At 54.7% G+C, this 22,801-nt stretch overlaps 1 protein-coding gene across 4 annotated transcripts; it reads left to right on the forward strand.

The window, feature by feature from the left end:
* The first annotated feature begins 7,671 nt into the window (after window positions 1-7,671).
* On the forward strand, window positions 7,672-20,913 carry LOC110476951 (uncharacterized). Of its 4 annotated transcripts, none has more exons than XM_021542252.2 (10): window positions 7,672-8,062; window positions 8,540-8,669; window positions 8,902-9,003; window positions 9,416-9,511; window positions 9,745-9,864; window positions 13,744-13,857; window positions 14,944-15,036; window positions 15,672-15,788; window positions 15,957-16,070; window positions 17,693-20,913. In XM_021542252.2, exons 1-10 carry the CDS (start codon window positions 7,745-7,747, stop codon window positions 18,652-18,654), a joined length of 2,166 nt encoding a protein of 721 aa, XP_021397927.1. In that variant the 5' UTR covers window positions 7,672-7,744; the 3' UTR covers window positions 18,655-20,913. The 4 variants fall into 4 exon arrangements, with proteins under 4 accessions (XP_021397927.1, XP_021397928.1, XP_021397929.1 ...); XM_021542253.2 differs by having other exon boundaries at window positions 15,675-15,788; XM_021542254.2 differs by lacking the exon at window positions 14,944-15,036.
* The last annotated feature ends 1,888 nt before the right edge of the window (window positions 20,914-22,801 follow it).

Consider the following 22,801-nt stretch of genomic DNA (forward strand, 5'->3'; position numbering starts at 1 on the left):
TCCAGTCCCCAGGAGGTCACTTCAAAATCCAGCAGCAGCATCACATCCCTGGGAGTCACTCGAAGGTCCAGTAGCACCATATGATTCTTGGGAGGTCACCTCAAGGTTCAACAGCAGCATCTTATTCCTGGGAGGACACCTCGACATTCATCATGTATCCCATTCCTGAGAGGACACCTTAGAGGCCATCAGCAGCAGCATCCCATCCTTCACCTCAAGATGAGACAGCAGTCTCCTGTCCTAGGGAGGTCAACTTAAAGTCCATCAGCAGCACCCTGTGTCCCAGGAGGTCACCTCAAATTCCATCAGCAACATCCTGGGAAGTCACCTCAAGTCTCTGGGAGGTCACCTCAAATTTCAGCAGCAGCTTCCCACCCCTGGGTGTACACCCTGAGATCCAGCAGCGGCCTCCCGTTCCCGGGAGGACACCTCAAGGTCTGACAGCAGCGCCCCATCCCTGGGGGTCACAGCCTGGCTTCCCACCCCGTCTCCTGCTGCAGGTGCCACCACGAGGGGCACCTGGTTGGCGCAGGGGAACGGCCGCTCCTGCCGCCTGTGGATCCTCTGGTGCACCTTGAGGTGGGAGAACCTCTTGAAGGTCTTCTGGCAGATGCCACACTGGTGGGGCCGGACGCCCATGTGCATCCAGTGCTGCCGGACGAAGTCGGACACCCAGGTGAAGCTCCGGTTGCAGCAGGGACACAGGATGAGGTGGTGGCCGGAGTGCCGGCGCTGGTGCACCGTCAGGAAGCCCTGGTTGGAGAAGGTTTCCCGGCACTCGGTGCACGTGTACATCATTTTTCCAGATGACAGCGAGCACTGGGTGGGGCCGGGCTCCTGCCACACCGTGCCACAGTCCCTGTTGGGGGCTTGTGGCTGGGAGGATGGGCACAGGGTCTGGCTGGGACACTCCTCCGGCTTCGAGGCCTGGCAGGTCCCGTTGGCTGCCCAGGTTTGGGGCTGGGATGTTGGGCACTGGGGTGCCGGGCATGGCCCCTGGCTGGGATGTGCCTTCACAAGTGAGGGCTGGCAGGTGCCATTGGGTGCCCAGGCTTGGGGCTGGGATGTTGGGCATGGTGTCCCCTGGCTGGGATGAGCCTTCACAAGCGAGGGTTGGCAGGTGCCATTGGGTGCCCAGGCTTGGGGCTGGGATGTTGAGCACGGTGTCCCCTGGCTGGGATGAGCCTTCACAAGCGAGGGTTGGCAGGTGCCATTGGGTGCCCAGGCTTGGGGCTGGGATGTTGGGCACGGTGTCCCCTGGCTGGGACATGCCTTTGCATCCAAGGGCTGGCAGGTGCCATTGGGTGCCCAGGCTTGGGGCTGGGATGTTGGGCACGGTGTCCCCTGGCTGGGACATGCCTTTGCATCCAAGGGCTGGCAGGTGCCATTGGGTGCCCAGGCTTGGGGCTGGGATGGTGGGCACGGTGTCCTACTAGGACACTCCTCTGGCTTCGCAGCCTGGTATGTCCCGTTAGCTGCCCAGGTTTGGGGATGGGATGCTGGGCATGGCACCTGGCTGGCACACACCTCCAGCTCCGAGGGCTGGCACGTCCCGTTGACTGCCCAGGCACGCAGATGCCGCCTGATTTTCTTCTTGGACATGAACTTGCGGTCGCAGTGGACGCAGACATAGGGCACCCAGTTGGTGTGGCCACGCTGGTGGATCAGGAGGTTGATCTTCAGCAGGAAGGTTTTCCTGCAGATGGGGCAGGAGTAAAATTCCCTCGTGGCATTTCGCTGGCAGGCCATGGGCCGGCCCACGCAGGAGTCCTTCTCCGGCTCCCCGGGGCTGGGATCTGCCCGTTCTGTCGTTTCGTGGACATCTGGTGTCACCTCCTTTCCTGGTTCTTCAGGAATGTCGGCCACCAGATCTTGGCCAGTATTCCCTAAATGTTTCACAGCCTCCTCTTCACGACCCTTGTCCTCTTCCGGACCCTTGGAGGGTGTTTTGGGCATTGATGGCTTCTCTGTGGCAACCTCCTCCTGCAGCACCTCCATTGGGATCCCTGCTTCAGCATCTCCTGGGAATTTTTTAGAATCCAAACATCACTTTCCACATGGTTTTTGGCTTTAAGGCATGAACAGCAAACAGCTTTTGCTCCCACCCTCCCTCACTTCCCACCCTGCTCCCAGCCAGCACAAACCCCAGCTCCACTCTCCTCTTCCAGCTCAGTCTCTGGACTGTGTGAAAGCCAGGAACATCCCCATCTTATCCCTGTAGGCACCCCAGGAGCAGTTTGAGGTGGAAAACATCACCAAAGGAGACAGGGAATTCTGACAACCACCCTGGGGCTCATCTGGGCAGGTGCACCGATGCCATGCTGTACCCAAACGGTTTCAAGGGCTTGTAACAGGATTTGTTTCCCTTTCCTGGAAGCCCCAAGCCTGCAGAGAGGCCCAACAGACTCCCCCAAGCTGCTGGCCCCACCAAGGAGGGTTAAAGGTTCTGCCCCAGTACCTGCTGCAGGGGGAGAAGAGTTCTGACCCACGGCTTCCTGACAGTGCACGGAGAGCGGGCGGGGAGGGGACGGGGTTGGCTGCCTGAGATCCGCCAGGACAGCAGTGGCTTCCAGAGGGACGGGTGCTGTGAGGGCAAGAGCAGTGAGGAAGGTGGGGAAAGAACAGCCAGGCAGGGATCCAGGACCCCTCACAGCAACAGCAGCAGGATTTGCCAGGCATTCACGTGTGCTGCAGTTCTCTGGGACCGCTGGGTTTCTGCTTTCCTCCATCAGGTCCCCACTTTCCTCTGCTGGGTTCTTGCTTTCCTCTGCTGGGTTCTTGCTTTCCTTTGCTGGGCTCCTGTTTTCCTCTGCCAGGCTCCTGTTTTCCTCCACCAGGCTCCTGGTTTCCTCTGCCAGGCTCCTGTTTTCTTCTGCCAGGCTCCTGTTTTCTTCTGCCAGGCTCTTGTTTTCCTCTGCCAGGCTCCTGGTTTCCTCTGCCAGGCTCTTGTTTTCCTCTGCCGGGCTCCTGTTTTCTTCTGCCAGGCTCTTGATTTCCTCTGCCAGGCTCCTGTTTTCCTCTGCCAGGCTCCTGTTTTCCTCTGCCAGGCTCCTGTTTCCCTCTGCCAGGCTCCTGGTTTCCTCTGTCGGGTTCCTGTTTTCCTCTGTCAGGCTCCTGTTTTCCTCTGCCGGGCTCTTGTTTCCCTCTGCTGGGCTCTTGTTTTCCTCTGCTGGGCTCCTGTTTTCCTCTGTCACACCCCAGATTTCCTCTAGCAGGTTCCCACTTGTCCCCACTAGGCTCCAGCTTTCCTGTACTAGGTTCTTGCTTTCCTCTACCCAGTTCCCACTTTTCTCTGCCATGTTCCCACTTTCCTCTGGCTCCCTGCAGCCCCTCTCCATTGTCTCAGTCTCCAGCAGTGCATCATCGCTGGTGCAGTTCTGTCGGGCTGGTTCTGTGGAGAACAAGGACATTTGAATTCACCAGCAGCCAGTGAAAAATCCCATTCCACAAGGTTCCAGGATCCCTGACACCCAGCAAGCTGCTGGGGCAGGACCTTCCAGGCTACCCACATGTCCCAGGAGCTGTTCCCTCACAGCGGACACCTCCCAATCTCTGGAAGTGTCCCAGATTGGAAAAGGCTTGGAGCAACACGCACTAGTGCAAGGTGTCCCTGCCCATGGCAGGGTGTTGGAAAGAAATAAGCTTTAAGATTCCTCTCAACCCAAATGCAAAATTCTGGGATTCACAGTCCCACAGAAGCTTGTGGCACAGAAGGAACCCAGTGTCACCCACCTACAGCCAGCTCTGGGGACACCTCTGCTGCCTCTGCCTCGGATTCTGGCGGGGTGTTCAGCTCTTCTCTTTCCAGCTGCAGTAACAGTTCAGGCTTGGACAGGGCACAGTCTGGGCAAGAGCAGGACAGACATCAGGCACAGGACGGGACAGGGACTCTGCACCCACAGCTGGGCAACAGAGCCAGTCCCAACCCAGGAAACTTCATCTCCAACCAGGGCCACGACGGGAGTTATGGATACAGAGAGGAAACAGCAGGCAGAGCTGACAGGGGAATATGGAAAGCAACCTCTGACAGTCCCCTGGGAACAACTGCAAGAAAATCCATCCTTGCTCTGCCTCTGCTACAGAATTCCCAGCTCTCTCAGAAATTCACCTTGCAGACAGGAAAACACCCTGAATGATGAGAAGGGAATCATGAGGCTCTTGACTGCACAAGCGCCTGGAGCATGAGGGCAGTGCTGAGGGACCACCTCAAATCCTGGGGGCAATTCTGGGCCCCTCATGCTAAGGAAGACATTGAGGGGCTGGAGCGTGTTCAGAGAAGTGAACAGACCAGGGGAACAGAGCACCAGGAGCTGGGGGGCTCAGCCTGGAGAAAAGGAGGCTCAGGGGGCACCTTCTGGCTCTGCACAGCTCCCGACAGGAGGGTGGAGCCAGGAGGGAATCAGGACCTGCTCCCAGGGAACAGGACAAGAGGAAACAGCTTCAAGGGGATGTTCAGGTTGGTTTTTAGGGAAAATTCTCATGGAAAGGGGTGTCCCAGGCAGAGAATTTTGGAGGTGACAACCCAGGGAGATGACAACACCAACAATGTACCTGTTCTCCAAGAGAAAAAGACACCAAGCACTTACTACCCTGTCCTGCGTGTCCTTGCCACACTCCAACCACTGCCGGAGGGGACAGGGAAAAGGGAGGATTATTTGAGAGCTGGAGATTCCAGTGAAAGGCAAAGAGGCAGAGAAATGACCCCAAGAGAGCTCCCTGGGGCTGCTAAACCGGCGCAAACGCAGCCTACACAGGGACACCAGCATCTCGTAGTTGCCTTCCATGACGCTCCGGTACATTTCCTTCTGTCCCTCGCTCAGGCTTGCCCACTCCTGCCGGCTGAACCGCACTGCCACATCCTCGAACAGCAACGGGACCTGCAGCATCGGCTGGGATGAGGGACAGGGCAGCTCCCCCAAACAACTCCCAGACTCTCAGACCCACCCCAGCTCTTCAACAGCTCCAAAACCCCATACGGAGTCCCCGTTGCTTATTCCCAATGTCCTGAACCAGCCTGCTCCCAGCAGCCCACTGGATTCATCCCCACAGTTTCCTAAAACCCACTGCTGCCCCCTGAGGAGCCACTCGGGCGGCTCCCGGCCAGCCGGGAATCCACTGGATTCCCATCCCGTCTCCCGAAACCCACCGCAGCCCCCTCAGGAGCCCCCCCAAAGCGCTCCCAGCCCTCAAGCGCCCCACGGGCGATCCCCAGGCTCCTTCCCAGCCACAATCCCTCCTTCCAACAGCCCCATAAGCAACACCCAGGCTCCCCCTCGACCTCCCACCAGCCCCTAAGTGCTCCCCCCCAGTCTCGCTCCCAACCTCCAGCCCCACAGTGACCCCATAAGTGACTCCCCCATCACTCCCCTAAGCGCTCTCAGCCTCACAAGCGACCACCCCCTCGCCGCCCCGGCTCGCCCCTCGCGGCGCTCACCCCGTGCAGCCGCGGGGCGGCGAGGGGCCGCTCCCGCAGCGCCGCCTCCGCCCGCTCCATCCGCCGCTCCAGCGCCTCGAGGCGCGCCCGCAGCTCCGCCATGGCCCCGCGCCGGGACACGCCGCCGGAGGGGCGGCACCGAGCGCCCGGAGGGGTGGCTCGGATGGACGGAAGGATGGAGGGGTGGGCTGGGAGGGCGGCACCGAGCGCCCGGAGGGGTGGCTCGGATGGACGGAAGGATGGAGGGGTGGGCTGGGAGGGCGGCACCGAGCGCCCGGAGGGGTGGGCTGAAGGGATGGAGGGGTGGGTTGGGAAGGGGCTGAGTGGCAGCTCCCGGAGGGTCGGGGTGGATGGCACGGGGTGTGGCTGCAGGACGGGCTCGGTGTTGTTTGCTTGGGTCATCATTGGCCCGGGTGAAGGGGTCGCTGAGGGCTCAGAGCTGGGAGGGAGGCGTGGCTGATCCCCTCGAGGGCTGTGTGGCTCTTCAGGAGGACCTCGGCAACTTGGAAAGATAGACAGAGATAAAACTTCTGGAATTCAACAAGGGCAAGCCCAGGTGCTGCAGCTGGGGAGGAACAACCCCAGGTACCTGCACATGCTGGGGGTGAGCTGCTGGAACAGCTCCGTGGGGAAGGAACTGTGGGTCCTGGGTGACAATGAGCTGTCCCTGAGCCAACGGAGTGTGCTGGGGAAAAGAGGCCAATGGGATCCTGGGGTACTTTGGGAAGAGCATTCCCAGCAGGTCAGGGGTGATCCTGCCCCTGTGCCCAGCCCTGGAGGCACCTCTGGGGTGCTGTGTCCAGCTCTGGATCCTCAGTGCAGCAGGGACAGGAGCTCCTGGAGCTGAGGAAGGGCCTGGAACATCTTGGTGCCCAGGAAAGGCTGAGGGAGCTGGGGCTGCTCAGCCTGGAGAGAGCCCCAGTGAGAGGGGCCTGAGCCCTGGGTGTCCCTGTGTGTCCCTGGGTGTACCTGGGTATCTCTGAGTGTCCCAGGTTGTTCACTGGGTGTCCCTGTCTGTCCCTGGGTGTCCCTGGCTGTCCCTGGATGTTCACTGGGTGTCCCTGTGTGTCCCTGGTTGTCCCTGGATGTTCACTGGGTGTCCCTGTGTGTCCCTGGGTGTCCCTGGCTGTCCCTGGCTGTCCCTGGATGTTCACTGGGTGTCCCTGGATGTTCACTGGGTGTCCCTGTGTGTCCCTGTGTGTCCCTGGTTGTCCCTGGATGTTCACTGGCTGTCTCTGGATATTCACTGGCTGTCCCTGGGTGTCCCTGGTTGTCCCTGGATGTTCACTGGCTGTCCCTGTGTGTCCCTGTGTGTCCCTGGATGTTCACTGGCTGTCCCTGTGTGTCCCTGGATGTTCACTGGGTGTCCCTGGATGTTCACTGGCTGTCTCTGGATATTCACTGGCTGTCCCTGGGTGTCCCTGTGTGTCCCTGGATGTTCGCTGGCTGTCTCTGGATATTCACTGGCTGTCCCTGGGTGTCCCTGTGTGTCCCTGGATGTTCGCTGGCTGTCCCTGGATGTTCACTGGGTGTCCCTGTGTGTCCCTGGATGTTCACTGGCTGTCCCTGGTTGTCCCTGGCTGTCCCTGGCTGTCCCTGGGTGTCCCTGTGTGTCCCTGGATGTTCACTGGCTGTCCCTGGCTGTCCCTGTGTGCAGGGAGGGTCAGAGCAAGGCCAGGCTGTGCTCCAGGGCCCAGCAATGGCACCAGAGGAATGGGCAGGGACTGATCCCAGGAATTCCCCCGGCACAGGAGGCAGAACTTCTGCCCTGGGCAGTGCCCAGCCCTGAGCAGAGACCAGACAGGCTGTGGGGTCTCCCTCACCGGGGATATTCCAGAGCTGCCAGGATGTAATCCTGAGCCCTGTGCCCTGGGATGACCCTGCTGGAGCCAGCACCACTGTGGTCCCTTCCATTGAGGAATTCTGAGATTCCGCATCGGCTGCGGTGGAACCCCGTGGGGGTTTCCTGCCACTGCGATCAGCATCAGCCCCTTCGCGGTGACCGACAGCTGCCGATCCCCGCGGGGGCTGCCGGCCGGCGGGGGCCGCTGTGGCGGCGGCGGAAGCGGGGGAGGAAGAGGAAGCGGCGCTTCTTGGCGGCAAGGAAAGGCGGCGGCGAGGCAGGGCAGGAGCGGCGGCGGGCAAGGGCCGGTGCGAGCGGAGCGCTCCGGCTGCGGTGCGGGAGGCGCGGCGAGGAGCGGGCCGGCCCCGCCCCGGTGTGCGGCGGCCGGAGCGAGGCTTTCCCGCCCCGGGGCCGCCTTTCGCCGGTGTCGCAGCCCGTCGCTGCGCTCCGCCGCTCCCGGTGCGGGGATGGAGCTGGCGGGCGGCAGCACCATCTCGCTGTGGACGGTGGTGGCGGCCGTGCAGGCGCTGGAGCGCAGCGTGGCCGCACACGCGTCCCGCCTCTTCAGCCTGGAGCACCGGGCCGGGAACAGCGAGAAGAAGCACCTGGACTGCGAGAAAATGGTCGGGGAGTTCGGGAGCCAGCTGGAGAGCAAGTGCGCGGCGCTGGGCACCCTCATCCAGGAGTACGGGCGGCTCCAGCGGCGCCTGGAGAACATGGAGAACCTGCTGAAGAACAGGAATCTCTGGATCCTGAGGCTGCCCCCCGGGGTGGAGGTGCCCAAGGTAACGGATGGGTCTTTAAGGGGCCTGGGGGGGACAGGACCAGCGCAGAGGTTCCTCTGCTCCTCACCTCTCCCGGCAGCTCTCCGCCATGGAAATCATTCCACGGTCTCCGCCAAGGTTTCTTCTGTCGCCTGTCGTGCCAAGGCACGAAGCAGGAAGTGATTGCTCCTGCATATTGTTACATTCAGCTGGTTTTCCCTACAAAAGGATGGGCTGTCACGTTTTTACCAACAGCGGGAAGTTCTTCCCCACTCCGAGGTCCCCAATGGGATCAGGCTCCAGGGGGAAGTAAGAATATCGTGGAATACACAGTTCATCTCCCAAAGTTTAGCAAAGATCTAAACTGTTACTCTCAGTGTCCAGAGGATGCCCCAAGGCAGGAATTTTCTTTCCCTGACACCTGGTAGCAAGAATAAGTAGGGAGTAGGATTCTGTGTGTTCCAGGAATGGCGCTGAGTGTCACTTTTGGGATTGCAGGGCCCGGCTGTGGCACTGGAAAACGATGCCACCGGCTTTTCCACTCAGGAGTGGGAGAACCTGGAGGAGTGGCAGAAGGAGCTGTATGGAAAGGTACTGACAGGGAAGAGAGAAGCCCTGGTCCAGCTGGGTGAGTGTTGCTGTTGGATCAGTTATCAGCACTTTCTGGTTAGGGAATCTTTCCCAGATGTGGGAAGCACATTTGTGGGAACACTGTGAGACCACTGCCTGTGTTTGAGGACTCTCCGCGCTGCCCAGCCACGTGTTGTAGCTGCTGGAGCAGGTTTGGGGAGCGCAGTGGGTGTGTTCCTCCCTGTGCATGCAGCACAGAAACATTCATTCCTTTCTCGGTTCCTTGTCAGACGATGTCATCTCTGAACCTGCCCTCCTGTCCCGGCTCCAGGGAGGGGAAGCACCCTGCAGTGAGGCGGAGGCAGCTCCTGGAGAGATCCCAGCAGAACCAGGTGCGAGCCAGGGATGAATTAAAGCTTTAATCCTGAGGGTGAGGGTCGTGTGGTGCTGTCACCAGACAGAGGCTGGCACAAGGTGATGGTCCTGGTTTGCACGGAGGGAACTTCTTGGATCTCAAAAGGAGCAGGTTCAGGGGGAGTAACAGAGTGATAAGAAAATGTAACAGGTTTGATTTTTAGGATTATAATTGAGGAAGAAATTCTTGGCTGTGAGGATGGGGAGACCATGGTACAGATTGCCCTGTGGTTGCCCCTGGATCCCTGGAAGTGTCCAAGGCCAGGTTGGACAGGGCTTGGAGCAGTCTGGGATAGGGGGTGTCCCTGTCCATGACAGGGGGTGGAACAAGATTAACCCAAACCCTCCTGGGATTCTGTGATCTGATTCCACAATTTCTGACATTGGCAGAGGCTCTGCTGTTTGAACTCAATGTGAGCAGCTGGGACAGCAGAGAAACGCAGGAAAACCAGGAGGCAAGAGCAGGGCTGGCTGAACCTGGCCATGGTGAGTGTTGTGGAAGGGCTTGAGGGTGTGGAGAACCATCTGGAACTGCGGGGAATGGGGGAAACCACTTCCCTGGAGGGCAGAGCAGAGCCCCAGGAGCAGGAATGGATGGTGCTGGAGAGGTTGTGTGTGGCAACCTCAGCATGGGTGGGTGGGCACAAACTTCTGGGGTAGCAAGGGAGAAGTCCAGTGGAGCTGTGATTGCCAGTAAAGGAGTTTCCTCTTTTCCTCAGCTGACTGCAGCATTCCAGAGCCAAGCTTTGCTGTCACCGTGAAGCAGGAAGAGGAGGAAGAGCAGTATGCAAAGGAGCAGGGAGCCATGGAGGGTGTGGAGTTCTCTGAGCTTGGTGTGGGTGAGTTCTGAGTGATCCCACAGCATCCTGTGCTGCTGGGGATGTGGGAATCCCTGACATTCCCTCTGTGGGACAGAGATGTGGGGAGAGAGCAGGAGCCGTGCTGAGGTGGGGAGTGGGCAGGAAGCCTGGGCAGAGTTTTATTTTTGGGAAGGTGAAAGTGCTGGGAGGGTGAGGCACTGAGGGTGAGGATTCTGGCATACCTGAAATGAATCCCTCAGAATACCAAGAATCATTAAGTTGAGAACAATTCAGGACAGGGAACTTGTTTCTGTCTATTTGAAAAATACTGGTTAAATTCGCAGCAGTAAAGACTTGATTTTTAATAAAAATAACATTAAGCCCATGAAGTTCTAAATGCTTTCTTTCAGTCTTTTCAAATAATTTTACCTGCTGTAAGTGGTAGTTTGTAGTGTTGTACCTTATGGATGGAGAGACAGAAGTTGACCTCAAATCAAAAAAAACTCATGGTGTTCAACTGTTTTTAATTGTTTTTTCAATGCTGTAGTGGAACCTGAGCAGGAGAATTATTCTCCATGTGTGTATCCAAGATCCAAACAGGCCTGAAGTGTAAAAATGTCTAAAACTAGGGTGTAAATAAGCTCACAATACAATTCTCACCCAGATCACGTCAATCCAGCCAGCAACACATTTTCAGTGTTGTGCTCATGATGGGTTGAGTCCAGGAAGAGAAAAAAATGTTTAGTTTGTGGGGTTTTTTGAGTTTTTTTTATTTCTTGGTGCATTTCATTTGTGTTTTGACAGCAGCTGTTTGTTCTGGAACAGAGTTCAGGGGGGTTGTTGCCCTCCAGAGTGCCCATGAGTCACAAGAGTGGTACAATATTGCAATTTACAGAGAAATTTAGACCCAGATATGGAAGGTGGAGAGAACTTGAAAATAAACAGAATTAACAAATCAAAACAAATAATAATGACCTCATTTTTTAGGTCACACGGAAATCAGTTTCCCATGGAAAAGTTTATGCTTTCTGGTTCAGCATAAAATCTGGGGTTTCAGTCAAAATGCTTAGTTGTGAAGAGCATTTTTAGCTTGCTCTTATCCAAGAATCCGTGGCTTCTGTGGACTATCAGATTATTTGAATGAAGTTTTTCCCTCCTGAGGAAATAATGAAATTAACAGTTCATCTTGCATCAAAATGTCATGGAGACATCAAACCTCTTGACTCCATGGAGTCATGACAATGGAACTGTTGGGGTTCCTGCAGCATTTAATCTCCTGTGGATTTAATAATTGGAGACAGAAACTCCCAGTTACAATCTGCTTGGTCAGATTTCACTCAGGAACAAATGAGTTTAGAACTCTCCTTAAAACTTTGGTTGATTTAGTACAGAAACAGGGAAAATTACACTCTGTGTTTTGGTCCAGTTAGAACTTGGATTAAAACATTTCATAGCTTCCTTTTTAGAAATATTCTTAGTGCCCTAAATTGCAGGATAATACTGAGGCTTCCTGCTGGCAGAGGGCTGGATTAGGTGGGTTATTGGGAAGGAATTCCTGGCTGAGGGTGGGCAGGCGCTGGCACAGGGTGCCCAAAGAAGCTGTGGCTGTCCCTGGATCCCTGGAAGTGTTCAAGGAAAAGTTGGACAGGGTTTGGAGCAATGTGGGATAGTGAAAGATGTCCCTGCCCGTGGCAGGGAGTGGCACTGGATGAGCTTTAAGGTCCCACCCAAACCATTCCAGGATTCCATAAGAGCAGGATGTATTCTGGGATAAAGCGGGGAAGTTGTGGCCTCATGAAGCAGTGAAGGGACATTTGCAATTCCCTTGTGATCAGAATATCCTGAGTTCTGTTTGGGATCATCTCAGCAGCACTGCTGGATTATTCTGCAAACAACCTGAGGTGCCCCTTTTTGGACTGTTTCTGTATTTTACATGCTACATGTTTCATCACTTTTTGAAGATGCCTTTGATATCAAAGGTGACGCAGTATTTTACAGTCAGTCACGGTTTCTCTGTTCCAGCCCAGCTCTCCTGAATTTCAGAGACAAATACATGTATTTGTAGCAAATCTCCAAGTTATTTTGGGATTTGTGTTGTTTGAATTGCAAAATAGAATCCTGAATTCAGGACAAAATGTGAAGTAACACAGAAAGGCACTGCTTCCTCAGGACTGAGAGGAAGAATTGAGATTGTCTCTGTGCACAGGCAGAGTGATGCTTGCAGGAATCACAGAATCAAAGAACTGTTGAAGTTGGGAAAGGCTTCTGACTATCAAGTCCAACAATTTCCCAGCACTGCCAAGGCACCACTGGCCCATGTCCCCAGGTGCCACATGCACATGGCTTTTCAATCCCTTCAGGGATGGGGACTCCACCACTGGCCTGGGCAGCTGTGCCAGGGCTGGACAGCCCTTTCCAGGAAGGAATTTTCCCAATATCCCACCTAAATGGACAGGGACCACAAACTCTCACAGCTCTGAAGGAATCCACAAGTGCCTCACAACTCTGAGAGAATCCTTGATCCCTCACAACTCTGAGGGGACTCCAGTCCCTCACAATTCTGAGAGGATCTTGATCCTTCAGTGCTGTGAGGGGACCCTGTTCCCTCATGGCTCTGAGAGGATCCCCAAGCCCATCACAGCTCAGATGGGACCCTGATCCCTCACAGCTCTAAGTGGGCCCCTAACCCTTCATGGCTCTGAGAGAATCCCTGATCCCTCATGGCTCTGAGGACCTTGTTCCGTCATGGCTCTGGGTGGAACCCCGATCCCTCATTGCTCTGAGGGAATTTGCCCTCATGGATCAGAGAAGATCCTGTTTCCTTCATGGCTATGGGTGAACCCTGCTCTGAGGACACTGTTTCCTCATGGCTCAGGGTGGACCCAATCCCTCACAGCCCTGAGTGGGATCCTGTTCCCTCATGGCTTGGGGTGGACCCCAATCCCTCACAGCCCTGAGTGGGATCCTGTTCCCTCATGGCTCGGGGTGGACCCCAATCCCTCACAGCCCTGAGTGGGATCCTGTTCCCTCATGGCTCGGGGTGGACCCCAATCCCTCACAGCCCTGAGTGGGATCCTGTTCCCTCATGGCTCGGGGTGGACCCCAATCCCTCACAGCCCTGAGTGGGATCCTGTTCCCTCATGGCTCAGGGTGGACCCCAATCCCTCACAGCTCTGAGGATCCTGTTCCCTCATGGCTCTGCGTGAGCCCCAATCCCTTACAGCTCTGAGGATCCTCTTCCCTCATGGCTCCAGATGGACCCCGATCCCTCACAGCCCTGAGTGGGATCCTGTTCCCTCATGGTTTTGGCTGAACACAAATCCCTCATGGCTCTGAGGGGGATTCTGTTCCCTCATGGCTCCGGGTGGACCCCAGTCTCTCACCACTCTGAGGGGGATCCTGTTCCCTCACAGCTCTGCGTGAGCCCAAATCCCTCACAGCTCTGAGAATCCTGTTCCCTCATGGCTCCGGGTGGACCCCAAATCCCTCCCAGCTCTGAGGAGGATCCTGTTCCCTCATGGCTCTGTGTGGTCCCCAATCCCTCACAGCTGTGAGGTGGATCCTGTTCCCTCATGGCTTTGGCTGAACACAAATCCCTCACGGCTCTGAGGGGGATCCTCTTCCCTCATGTCTCTGGGTGAGCCCCAACCCCTCACAGCTCTGAGGGGGACCCTGTTCCCTCATGGCCCAGATGGACCCCGATCCCTCACAGCTCTGAGGGGGACCCTGTTCCCTCATGGCTCAGATGGACCCCGATCCCTCACAGCTCTGAGGAGAGCTCTGTTCCCCCACAGAGCGCTGTGGACAAGGTGCAGGTGCGCGTGTGGCCAGGATCAGTAAGGGCGGCCGGGGTCACGGTGGGAGCCAGAGAAGCCCCACGGTGCCCCCTGGCCGCCCCTCAGCCGCCATTCCCCGCAGGGCCGGACGCCGCTGGACACGGGGCCCCGACCCCGGCGGAGGGCAGGAACCGGCCCGGGGCTCGGAGCTGCCAGGACCGGGATGTGAGAGGGAATCCCGCAGAGACCGGCTCCGGTGAGTGGTGTCAGGGGCCATGGTGGGAGAGGGAGGTGGGACACAGAGCACCTGCCAGGATCTGGGGACATCTGGGTGGTGTTTTGGTGTGGAGAAAATGGGATCGGGGGGACCTCGTGGCTCTGCACAGCTCCTGACAGGAAGGGACAGCCAGGGTGCCATGCTCTGCTCCAGGGAACAGGGACAGGGGGAGAGGGAACAGCCTCAGGGTGGGCCAGAGGAGGTTTCATTGGATACTGGGAAAATTCTTTACCCAAAAAGTCTGTCCAGCCCTAGCCCAGCTGCCCAGGGCAGTGGTGGAGTCCCCACTGCTGGAGGGATTTAAAATCCCTGTGGATGTGGCACTTGAGGACATGGTCAGTGGTGGCCTTGGCAGTGCTGGGGGAATGGTTGGATTCAATGGCCTTAAAGGGTTTTCCCAACCTCAACAATTTCACAATTCTGTGACCAGCATCTCTCCAAGGCACTAGCTGTGCTGAGTTTGGTCTTCCAACTGCTTCTATCAGGCATTCTATCCCCACCAGCCTTTCCAAGATGTTCCATCACACCTTTTTTCCCTCTCCTAGGAAATCCACCACTCCCCTCTGCCATGTCTGCACTGTAAAGGTGCAGAGCACTGGCTCGTCTGCTTTGCTTTATTTACTCTACAGACTTTTCTTTTTTCTATACCTTTCATTACTTGAGTAAATTTCTCTAAGAACTCTGTTCTCATGAATGTTTTTCTGATGGGTGAGAAGTGGTGTGTGACTGAGAGGGATTGAAAAGAAACAACAGAACTCTGGCGGCACCAAGAGAGAAACAAAACTCAAGGACAAGAATTCAAGTGGCTCTGGCCTCTCTTGGGGCCATGGAGAACGTGTTTTCACTTGCATGAAAAATTTGTGCATTTCTCAGGCTCAAACATCTGCTGAGGGTTTTGTAACCAACATTTCAGGTCTGTTTAAGAGGCCTTGGTCAGCAGGAACAGGAACTGGAGCGAGGTTTTCTCCGGAATGTGAGCTAGAACAGAGCAGATCTGCCTGGGCTGGGCTGGCAATTGGAATTAATTTTGTATGGTGTTAAAATAATACTGGTTCCTGTTAACAGAAGACAGCATAATCCAGATTAAGCAAGAGGAAGAGTTGTGCACTGCAGATCGGGAGGAGGAGGTTGCAGAAGCTCCTGGAGAGCCCTGCCCAGGTGACTAACTGCATACCTCAGAGGGAAAATTAAACAGAGTGATTAAATTCCAGGTTGTGTGCTTAAATTCCCCACCTCTGCTCATGTATTCCAAATCTTTAAGAAGTTCTGAGCAGACTTGCCAGCAGATCCAACAGGCAAGGGCTGGTATTGCCCCTTTCCCTTCTCACAGACATTTTGGAGTTTGTGGCTGCATGGGTGGTTTTTATCCAAGTGTGGATCTCCCTGAATTCCTTCAGGTTGCCTTTTCCTTCCTCCCTTCTGGGGTTTTTCCTGGGTAAGGAGCACAGAGACTCCTCTGAAAGGCTGCAGAGCCCAGGGCCCTGTTCTTTGCGGCTCACTTGGAACCTCTTTGTTTTACAAATGAGCTGCTCTGCTTTGAAGATTTTCCTCACTCTTTGCAAAGGTAGTAGTGCTGCCTGTTGGCTCCACTAGAACTGTACTTGGCTTCCTGTGTTTGTAGCCAGCTGGGATTTTTAAACCTTTCCAAAGGTTTTCTTAAGAAACTGGGCTTAGGGGAGCTTGGCTTGGGGTAACAACTTCCAAACAAAGCCCAGACCAGAGCAGGTTTTCAGCCTTGTGAAATCCTGAGTTTAGGCAGGTATGATACACTTCTCCTGGACTTCCTCCCTTAGCAGAGCAAGGATTTTACGAGCCTGAGGCATCCAGTCAGACCGGGAAAGGCAACGAGGTGGATGCCAGGGAGCTGCCAGGCACAGAGGGTGAGGACCTCCGGAGAGATCCTGCCACAGGTGAGGATCTGCCAAAAACCAAAAACTCCCCTGCGGGAATTACCCCTTAATGGCTCTTCCTGTTCTGCCTTCCATGCTGCTTTGTTACCTTTGCTCGTTCCCAAATTATCCAGGCTTTGTGGCTTCCCCTGGTGTTTCTCAGTTGTGTAAATTCTCCCCAATGAACAGGATTTCAGACTTATGCAAGGGATGTTTCATCGTGGATTAAACGAGAGGAGGAGCCACCCTGCTCTGAACGACAGGATTTGGAGAAAGAGGAAATCTCTGCAGATCCAAGTACAGGTCAGTAATGGATTTCAGCTGGGATTTTGGGGACAGTAAATCCAGTTTAGAGTATTTTTTAATACTATATGAATACTATTTTAATATTATTTTTAATATTTTAATACTATTTTAGTATTTTTTGATACTGTATGAAATGTCACAACCTTACAGTGTTAACCATGAGAGAACTGGGACAAATCTCAGTTTGCTGGTTAATATTTGGTCACAAAAATTTTGAGTTCTGTCAGCTGAAGAGGCTCCTTCCCTCTTGAGCCAGCCCAAAGCTGTCAGAGACACTGGCTTGTGTTGAGACAAGCCCAGAACTGTATGGATGGAGTCTGTGCTGCTTTTATCTGAATAAAAACCTGGCTGAGGGCTAGGCCCACACAGTGCTGGGCAAGGAGTGACATCAGCTGGTGGCCAGTCACCAGTGGTGTCCCCAGAGTTGGGGACATACTGGGGCCATTGTGTTTGATGTCTTTATCAGTGATGTGGATGAGGGGATGGAGGAGACCTCAGTCCTTTTTATGGCCAGGATTCCCTGCCCTGAAAATAAATTTCTCATTTTCCATGCTGTCAGTTCTTCCAGGCCTTTCTGGAAATGGTTTGGAGGCTCTGGGGATTTTTGGTGGTCTTGATCTCCTCCCTATAATCCATTCCCACTTCCTGACCTCATTCCTGCCTTTGCTCTGTGTTGTGCATGTCTGTCCCAGAAATTGCTGCCTTATCTCCATATGGCACCCGTTCTCCAGCCAAATCTTGTTCTTTCTCATGGCTCCATGGCCATCCAGGTACCAGTGTTTGGGACACACATTCCTTTATTTTCTGGCAATTGGGACCTCACTGAGTCTCACTTTGGACCACAGTTTATAGGATCACAAGAGAATGGGCTTTTATCAGTGATTTTCCATCCTGGCTGCAATTCGAGTCAGTGACTTTCTTTGAAAGTTCCATGACAAAAATATTACTCCACTTGGGTTGTTATTCAGGCAAGAAAAATAGGTTCTGAGGCTGTTCATTAAAAAGTAAGTGCTTCTTAGACAGCAGGAGTTCCTGGGAGCAGAGGGTGCTTCTGATAAGCTCAGGAGGAGAGGTTTAGGTTGGATATCAGGAAAAGGTTCTTCCCCCGAGGATGGTTAGGCACCAAACAGGCTCCCCAGGGAATTGGCACATGCCCGAGGTTGCCAGAGCTTAGGGAGCATTTGGACAACACTCTCAGAGATGGGGTGGGATGGTTGGGGTGTCCACACAGGGCCAAGGGTTGGACTCCATCCTTGCGGGTGTCTCCCAGCTCAGGAGATCCCATAGTTCTGTGACTTGCTGAGCTAGCTCAGGGCCCTGCTTGGACTCTGCTCCTGGAGATGCTCAGGAGAGTGTCTGGAGAGCAGCTGGGAATACTGAGGTGGGACAGTGTCTGCTCTGTCATCTGAGTGAGAGGATGAATCTGAGACTGCAGCAGTCATTATTTATGTAGATTTTAAAAAATACAGTTTAAAAAAGTCCTGTTTTCCTGGAAATTTTGTTTCAGTGGATGCTGGTACTTTGTTCCTCCCTCAGTATTAAAGATTTGGCTTTGGGCTGGGAGGGACATTCCTAAGGGGACTCCTGAATTAAAAAAATCTCTGAATTCTCTGTTTCAGACAAAAATTTGAAGAGGGACCCTCCAGCAGACTGCGTGGAGAGCAAGACCTGTGACTTAGAGGTACCAGGAAAGCCGGGAGAGTCGTTTCCCAAAGATCCCAGCCATGGAGTGACATGGGACAGTCACTGGAATTCAGAAATAATGGAAACAGCCACCACAGGGAATGGGAGCAGCCTTGGGGGTGATGTTCAGTATGATTTCTTTAGCACTCAGGAAAAGAGCCTGGAAAAGAGGCCCTGTGTGTACAAGTGTGAGAGGAGCTGCCCACAGCAGGACCAGCCTCAGGCACTGCAGGGAGAAGGGGAGATGTTTCCAGGCCCCATGTATGAGAGGATGTTCCCTCTGCTTCACCCACACCCAGGAGAGGTGGGAATGGGCCCGGGAGAGACAGGAATGGGCCTGGGAGAGACAGGAATGGGTCCTGGAGCTGCTCCCACTTCCTGTGAGGGGCCAGGACCCCGCTCTGAGTGTGGAGAGACACCCCTGGGCACAGGCAGGCCCCGTGGCCAGGACAGCCTGGGCACAGAGGAAGCTGCTGGAAACGAGGAGAGCTTCCCCACGGACACATCGGGATCCAGCCCCTGCTGGGAGCCGCCCCTGGCCCGGGGCAGCCCTGCCCAGCAGCAGAGCCAGGGCCGGGGCAAATCCTACATTTGCAGCGACTGTGGGAAAAACTTTGTTTGCCATTCGTGGCTCGTTAGGCACCAGACAAGTCACACAGGAGAGAGGCCCTACAAGTGCTCCAAGTGTGACAAAACCTACAGGAGGAAGGATTACCTCCTGAATCACCAGCGCCGGCACACGGGAGAGAGGCTTTTCCAGTGTCCTCTCTGCAGCAAAAGATTTGTGCTCAAGAGGAGCCTGCTGAAGCATCAGGAAGGTCACATGCAGGACACCCACGTGCCGCTGGTCAGCTGGCCCTGCAGGAACATCAGGGGCTCCGTGATGCATTCCATATAGGACATCCCCCACACCCCCTTGGTGGATCCTCGCTGGGCCAGGGCAGCACCCCCAGCTCTGTGCCAGAGCCTGATGGCAGGAGGAGGCTGTGGTGCAGCCATCCCGAGCCTCTCCCAGGAAAAAGGAGCTGGCTGGGGGTTATTTTCAGTGTTAGCATTCACCAGTGCCTGTGGATTTGAGGAGGTGGAGTTCGGAGGTACTGCTGGCTGTGAGTCCATGTGGGAGAGAAACCACGTTGACATGGAACAATTTGTGGTGTGTGTTGCAAAGAAGAGGTGTCTGAATAGAGAGAAATTACCCAAAATGTTATTCCATGAGTCCGGAGTCCTTAGACTGGGCTGGGAACAAGTGAGTTAAAGGTGTTAATTGTCCACTAAAGGAGTGTAAGGGTGTCAGGAAACACACATTTGGGTGAGGTGCTTTGGGAAAGGAAGTGTTGCCCCTGTGGCTGTAGGAGGAAACCTCTTTCTCCTGTGGCAAAACAGAAGGCTGCAGAGCCTGGGAGGCAGCTTATTCCCACTGTTAAATCCTGGGGCTCCTCACTTTGAAACCCAAACGGAGAATTCCTGAAGGCTGAGAGCCTCCCTGGGAGCTATAAAATGGCCACGGAGCCTGGAATATGGTTTTCATTTTGCATAGCCTTGAAGTTGTGTTGCATTTCTTTTCCCACATTGTTCACTGTCTTCTGCGTTTGTTCAGTTCTCCAAATCCTGTGAAAGCAGAACATGGAGATGCTGCAGAAATCTGGGAAACGCAGAGTTAATGAGCTGCTGTGTCCCAAACACTGATGACAGGATCTGCTGGAGAGGAGGCCGTGTGGAGGTAGGGCAGCTCTGCTCCTCCAGCCTCCTCCCTGGGCTCTGTGTGTCCCACTCCCAAGAGGAAAGAAGTTCCCAAAGTCTGTAGATGCCTGTGGTCAAAAAGGAAAGACAGGTGTTAGAACAGTCAAAAAAAGCTCACAGAGTTTTAATAGCAGATTCCACTCTCAGCCTGGGAATTGGTGTTTTTACCCTTATCTTCTGGTAGGAAGATAAATAAAAAGGTTAAAGAAAAGAGGGAAGAGAGAGGGAGATCAGAGAGACAAAGGGGAGGACATCCCCAGTCCTGGCTGTGGCATTGATCCAGCTGTGTCCAGGATCCCAGAGGTGCCCTGTGAGCCTTGGATCACCCTTTTACAGCCAAGTTTCCCACACCCTGGGACTACTTTTTTCACTTTTGATGCAAACAAGTCAGCAGACACAGTCCATACCTCTGGATCCTCTTAGGAATGGGTCAGGGGGGTCTCTGGTGGTTTTGATCCCCCCTGATTGATCAGCCTTTGTTGGATGCTCCATGCCCTGTGCTGTGCATGCTGTGCTTATCTCCAGGAGCCAGAACATGGGTGTTTGTCCCAAAAAAAGAGCTGTGCCTGCTCCGTGTGCCCCCCTTTGCCAGCCACATCCTGTAGTTCCCCATTCCATGTGTTATACAACAGCCCTTGGCTGGCTGCACAGCTGAGACACACCCCTTTATCTCCTGGCCTTCTACAGAATCCAAAGTGATAAACATGGACCTGAAAAATGACCAGCCTGGGACTCTACTTGCTTCAGTAGAACACAGAGAAAGAGAATTATTTGAGAATTTAGATAGGAAAAAGCACGGTAGAGAGAAATAAGACCCCAGAAAGGAAATGAAAGGGAGGAAAAGAGCTGAATTATTGCTGTCAGTGAAAACTGAGCAACTGCAGAAAGAGTTAAGGAAGAAAAGGAGGAAGCCAAGCCCAAAATTGGAAAAACCAGAGGGGTTGAAAATTTCTGAGGGTCCCCCTCTGCAGCCACACCTTATTCTAGTTTGTCCCTTGTTACCCAGGTCTGGGACACAGTAGCTTTTAACTCTTTGATGTCCGGATTGCTACACCCCAGGGCACTGCCTGCACGGTGTTGGGACCCACAGCTCTTACTGGGGCCAACTCATCTGCAACTCCAGAAATTCCCATTCCTGCCACGGCAGGAATTTGCCATTCTGGTACTTTAATTTTAAACCAAGGAGTCAGTGGCTGTAGCCTCTGGAATTCTTTTGGGGTTAAGGTTGGCAGATTTCTGCTTCTCACCCAGGAGCCGTAAATTAACCTGAGCAGTTTGGCACAGGGGGATTTGCCCCAGGGATTTTAACTCTTTACCCTCCGGGTCCTACACCAACATGCTGCTGTGTTAATACTGGACATTGCGCTTCCGTGTCTATTAAATTTTTTTATTAATTGTTGATGAGAACCAGCTGGAATGTGAATGTCCAGACCTTTATTCTGGCTGCATGGATAAGATTCCACTTGCTGGATGTGTGGCTGTTAAGGAAATTTCCCTGTCTGCCCATCCGAGAGCCACTGTGGAGTCACAGATGAGCATTACCTGAGCTGAGATGGGCTCCTGTGAGCCCATGGGTCTCTGATTGATCCCACACCACACTCACACAGGTTTCCATCCCAGATTTCCCTTTGCAGAGCCTCGGCCAGCTGGATCCTTGCACTAATTTAATCTTGATACAATGGCCGGGTAACAGCTCAAGGTGGTGCTTCCACGCCGGGACCTCAAACAAAGGAATTCCACCCCCTCTCCGGGCTTTTCTCACCTCACAACCTAAACAGAAAAGTGGGATGGTCGGCTCCTGCTGTGTCCCTCACTGTGGCCTTTGTTTTGGAAAGCTCGGGCAGTTCCCGGCCTCAGGCTCCGGATTGTTTCCATCCACGGCGCTCGGGATGCTCTTGCAAACGAACCTGGATCGGGTCGAACGGGATCGCTTTTGGTGAGGCATTTCCCGCTGCACCCCCGAGCGGGGCTGTTGGAGGACGTAAGGAATTCCCTTTGCCCGGTTCTCGGGATCACCGCGAGTTTCCATCCCGTTCTTCAGGGGACACAAGCGGTTCTCTGATCTGTGCACTTGTAGCAGCTAAGGCTCCAAGGAGTTAAGGCTGTGCCCTGAACACTGATAAGGAGCGGGACAGAAAAGGATGTGGTTGGAAAGGAGGGCATGGCAGATTAACCAGTGCTGTTCCAAATCCTCCTGGGGACGCGGAGACCCCACAAACACGGGACGAGGCCAGCGGGGAAGCGAGCAGGGAGATTTGCAGAGGAGCATCGAGATCACCACAAGCCCTCAAAGCCCCCCGACCCAATTCCAGAAAGGTCCAGCAGCAGGATTGCGCACGCTCATTTGCATGGGAAGTGGGAAACCTGATAGCGGGGCGGGGAAAATTGACCCATAAGAAGGTGCCCCCACAGCATCCTGGGGACCCTGCACACCCTGGAGACCCGGGTCGGCGCTGGAGCCAGGACTGGTGATGTTCCCTGACCTCTCCCCTCCTTCCTTTTTCATTTACTAATAGAAGATAAGGTGCTAACTCATCGCAATTCCCATGCCAAGTGTAAAATTTACTAATCAAACTTTGTAGCTCTTTCGTGACCTTCTGTTTGTCATTCCCTTTGGACCCTGGGCATCTCCACGCCTGAGGAATTTCCCTCCCTTGGAGTGGGACACGGTACTGCTCGTTAAACATCCTCCTTCCGAGACCTTTTGCTCGTGTTCAGGGTTTCTCACGGGATTATGTCGTGGCCTTATTCATTTTACTCAGTAGAGTCTGGATTTGTCGCCTGTCACTTTGTCGGTGTCGCCGTGGGGTAGAAATAGAGAAACAGAGTCAGGGAAGAGCATGTTTGGGGTCAGAGCTCCTTTTCCTTAAAGGACCTTTTTTGCGTGCGTGTTTCTGCTTGAGTTGTGTCCGGATGTTTTGAGTCCTTGGCTCGAAATTTCAGGGGTTTTAATTAAAATTGTCGAGTGCCACGGGTCATTCTGCAGCGGGAGAGAAGGGAGGAGAAAGGCTGAAAACAGGAGGAACTCAGCGGCTTCCACCCCCCAAATCCCAGGTTTCGAGTCCTTGGGGGGAAACGGGCGGGGAGGCGGGGGCCGGTCCCGGGGTCCGCCTGCGCTCCAGGCGGGGGGGGTTCCTCCGCTCCCCCGGCCCGGGACCGCGCTCCGAGGCTGCGAATCCCGCGTCCAACCGGTATTGGAGAGGAAATCCCGGGGCTCCGGTCCCGACCCGCGGCCGGTGCTCGGTAAGGGAATCCCGGGGCTCCGCTCCCGACCCGCGGCCGGTGCTCGGTAAGGGAATCCCGGG

This window comes from Lonchura striata, chromosome 1 (genome assembly GCF_046129695.1).
Source record: "Lonchura striata isolate bLonStr1 chromosome 1, bLonStr1.mat, whole genome shotgun sequence".
NCBI lineage: Eukaryota > Metazoa > Chordata > Aves > Passeriformes > Estrildidae > Lonchura > Lonchura striata.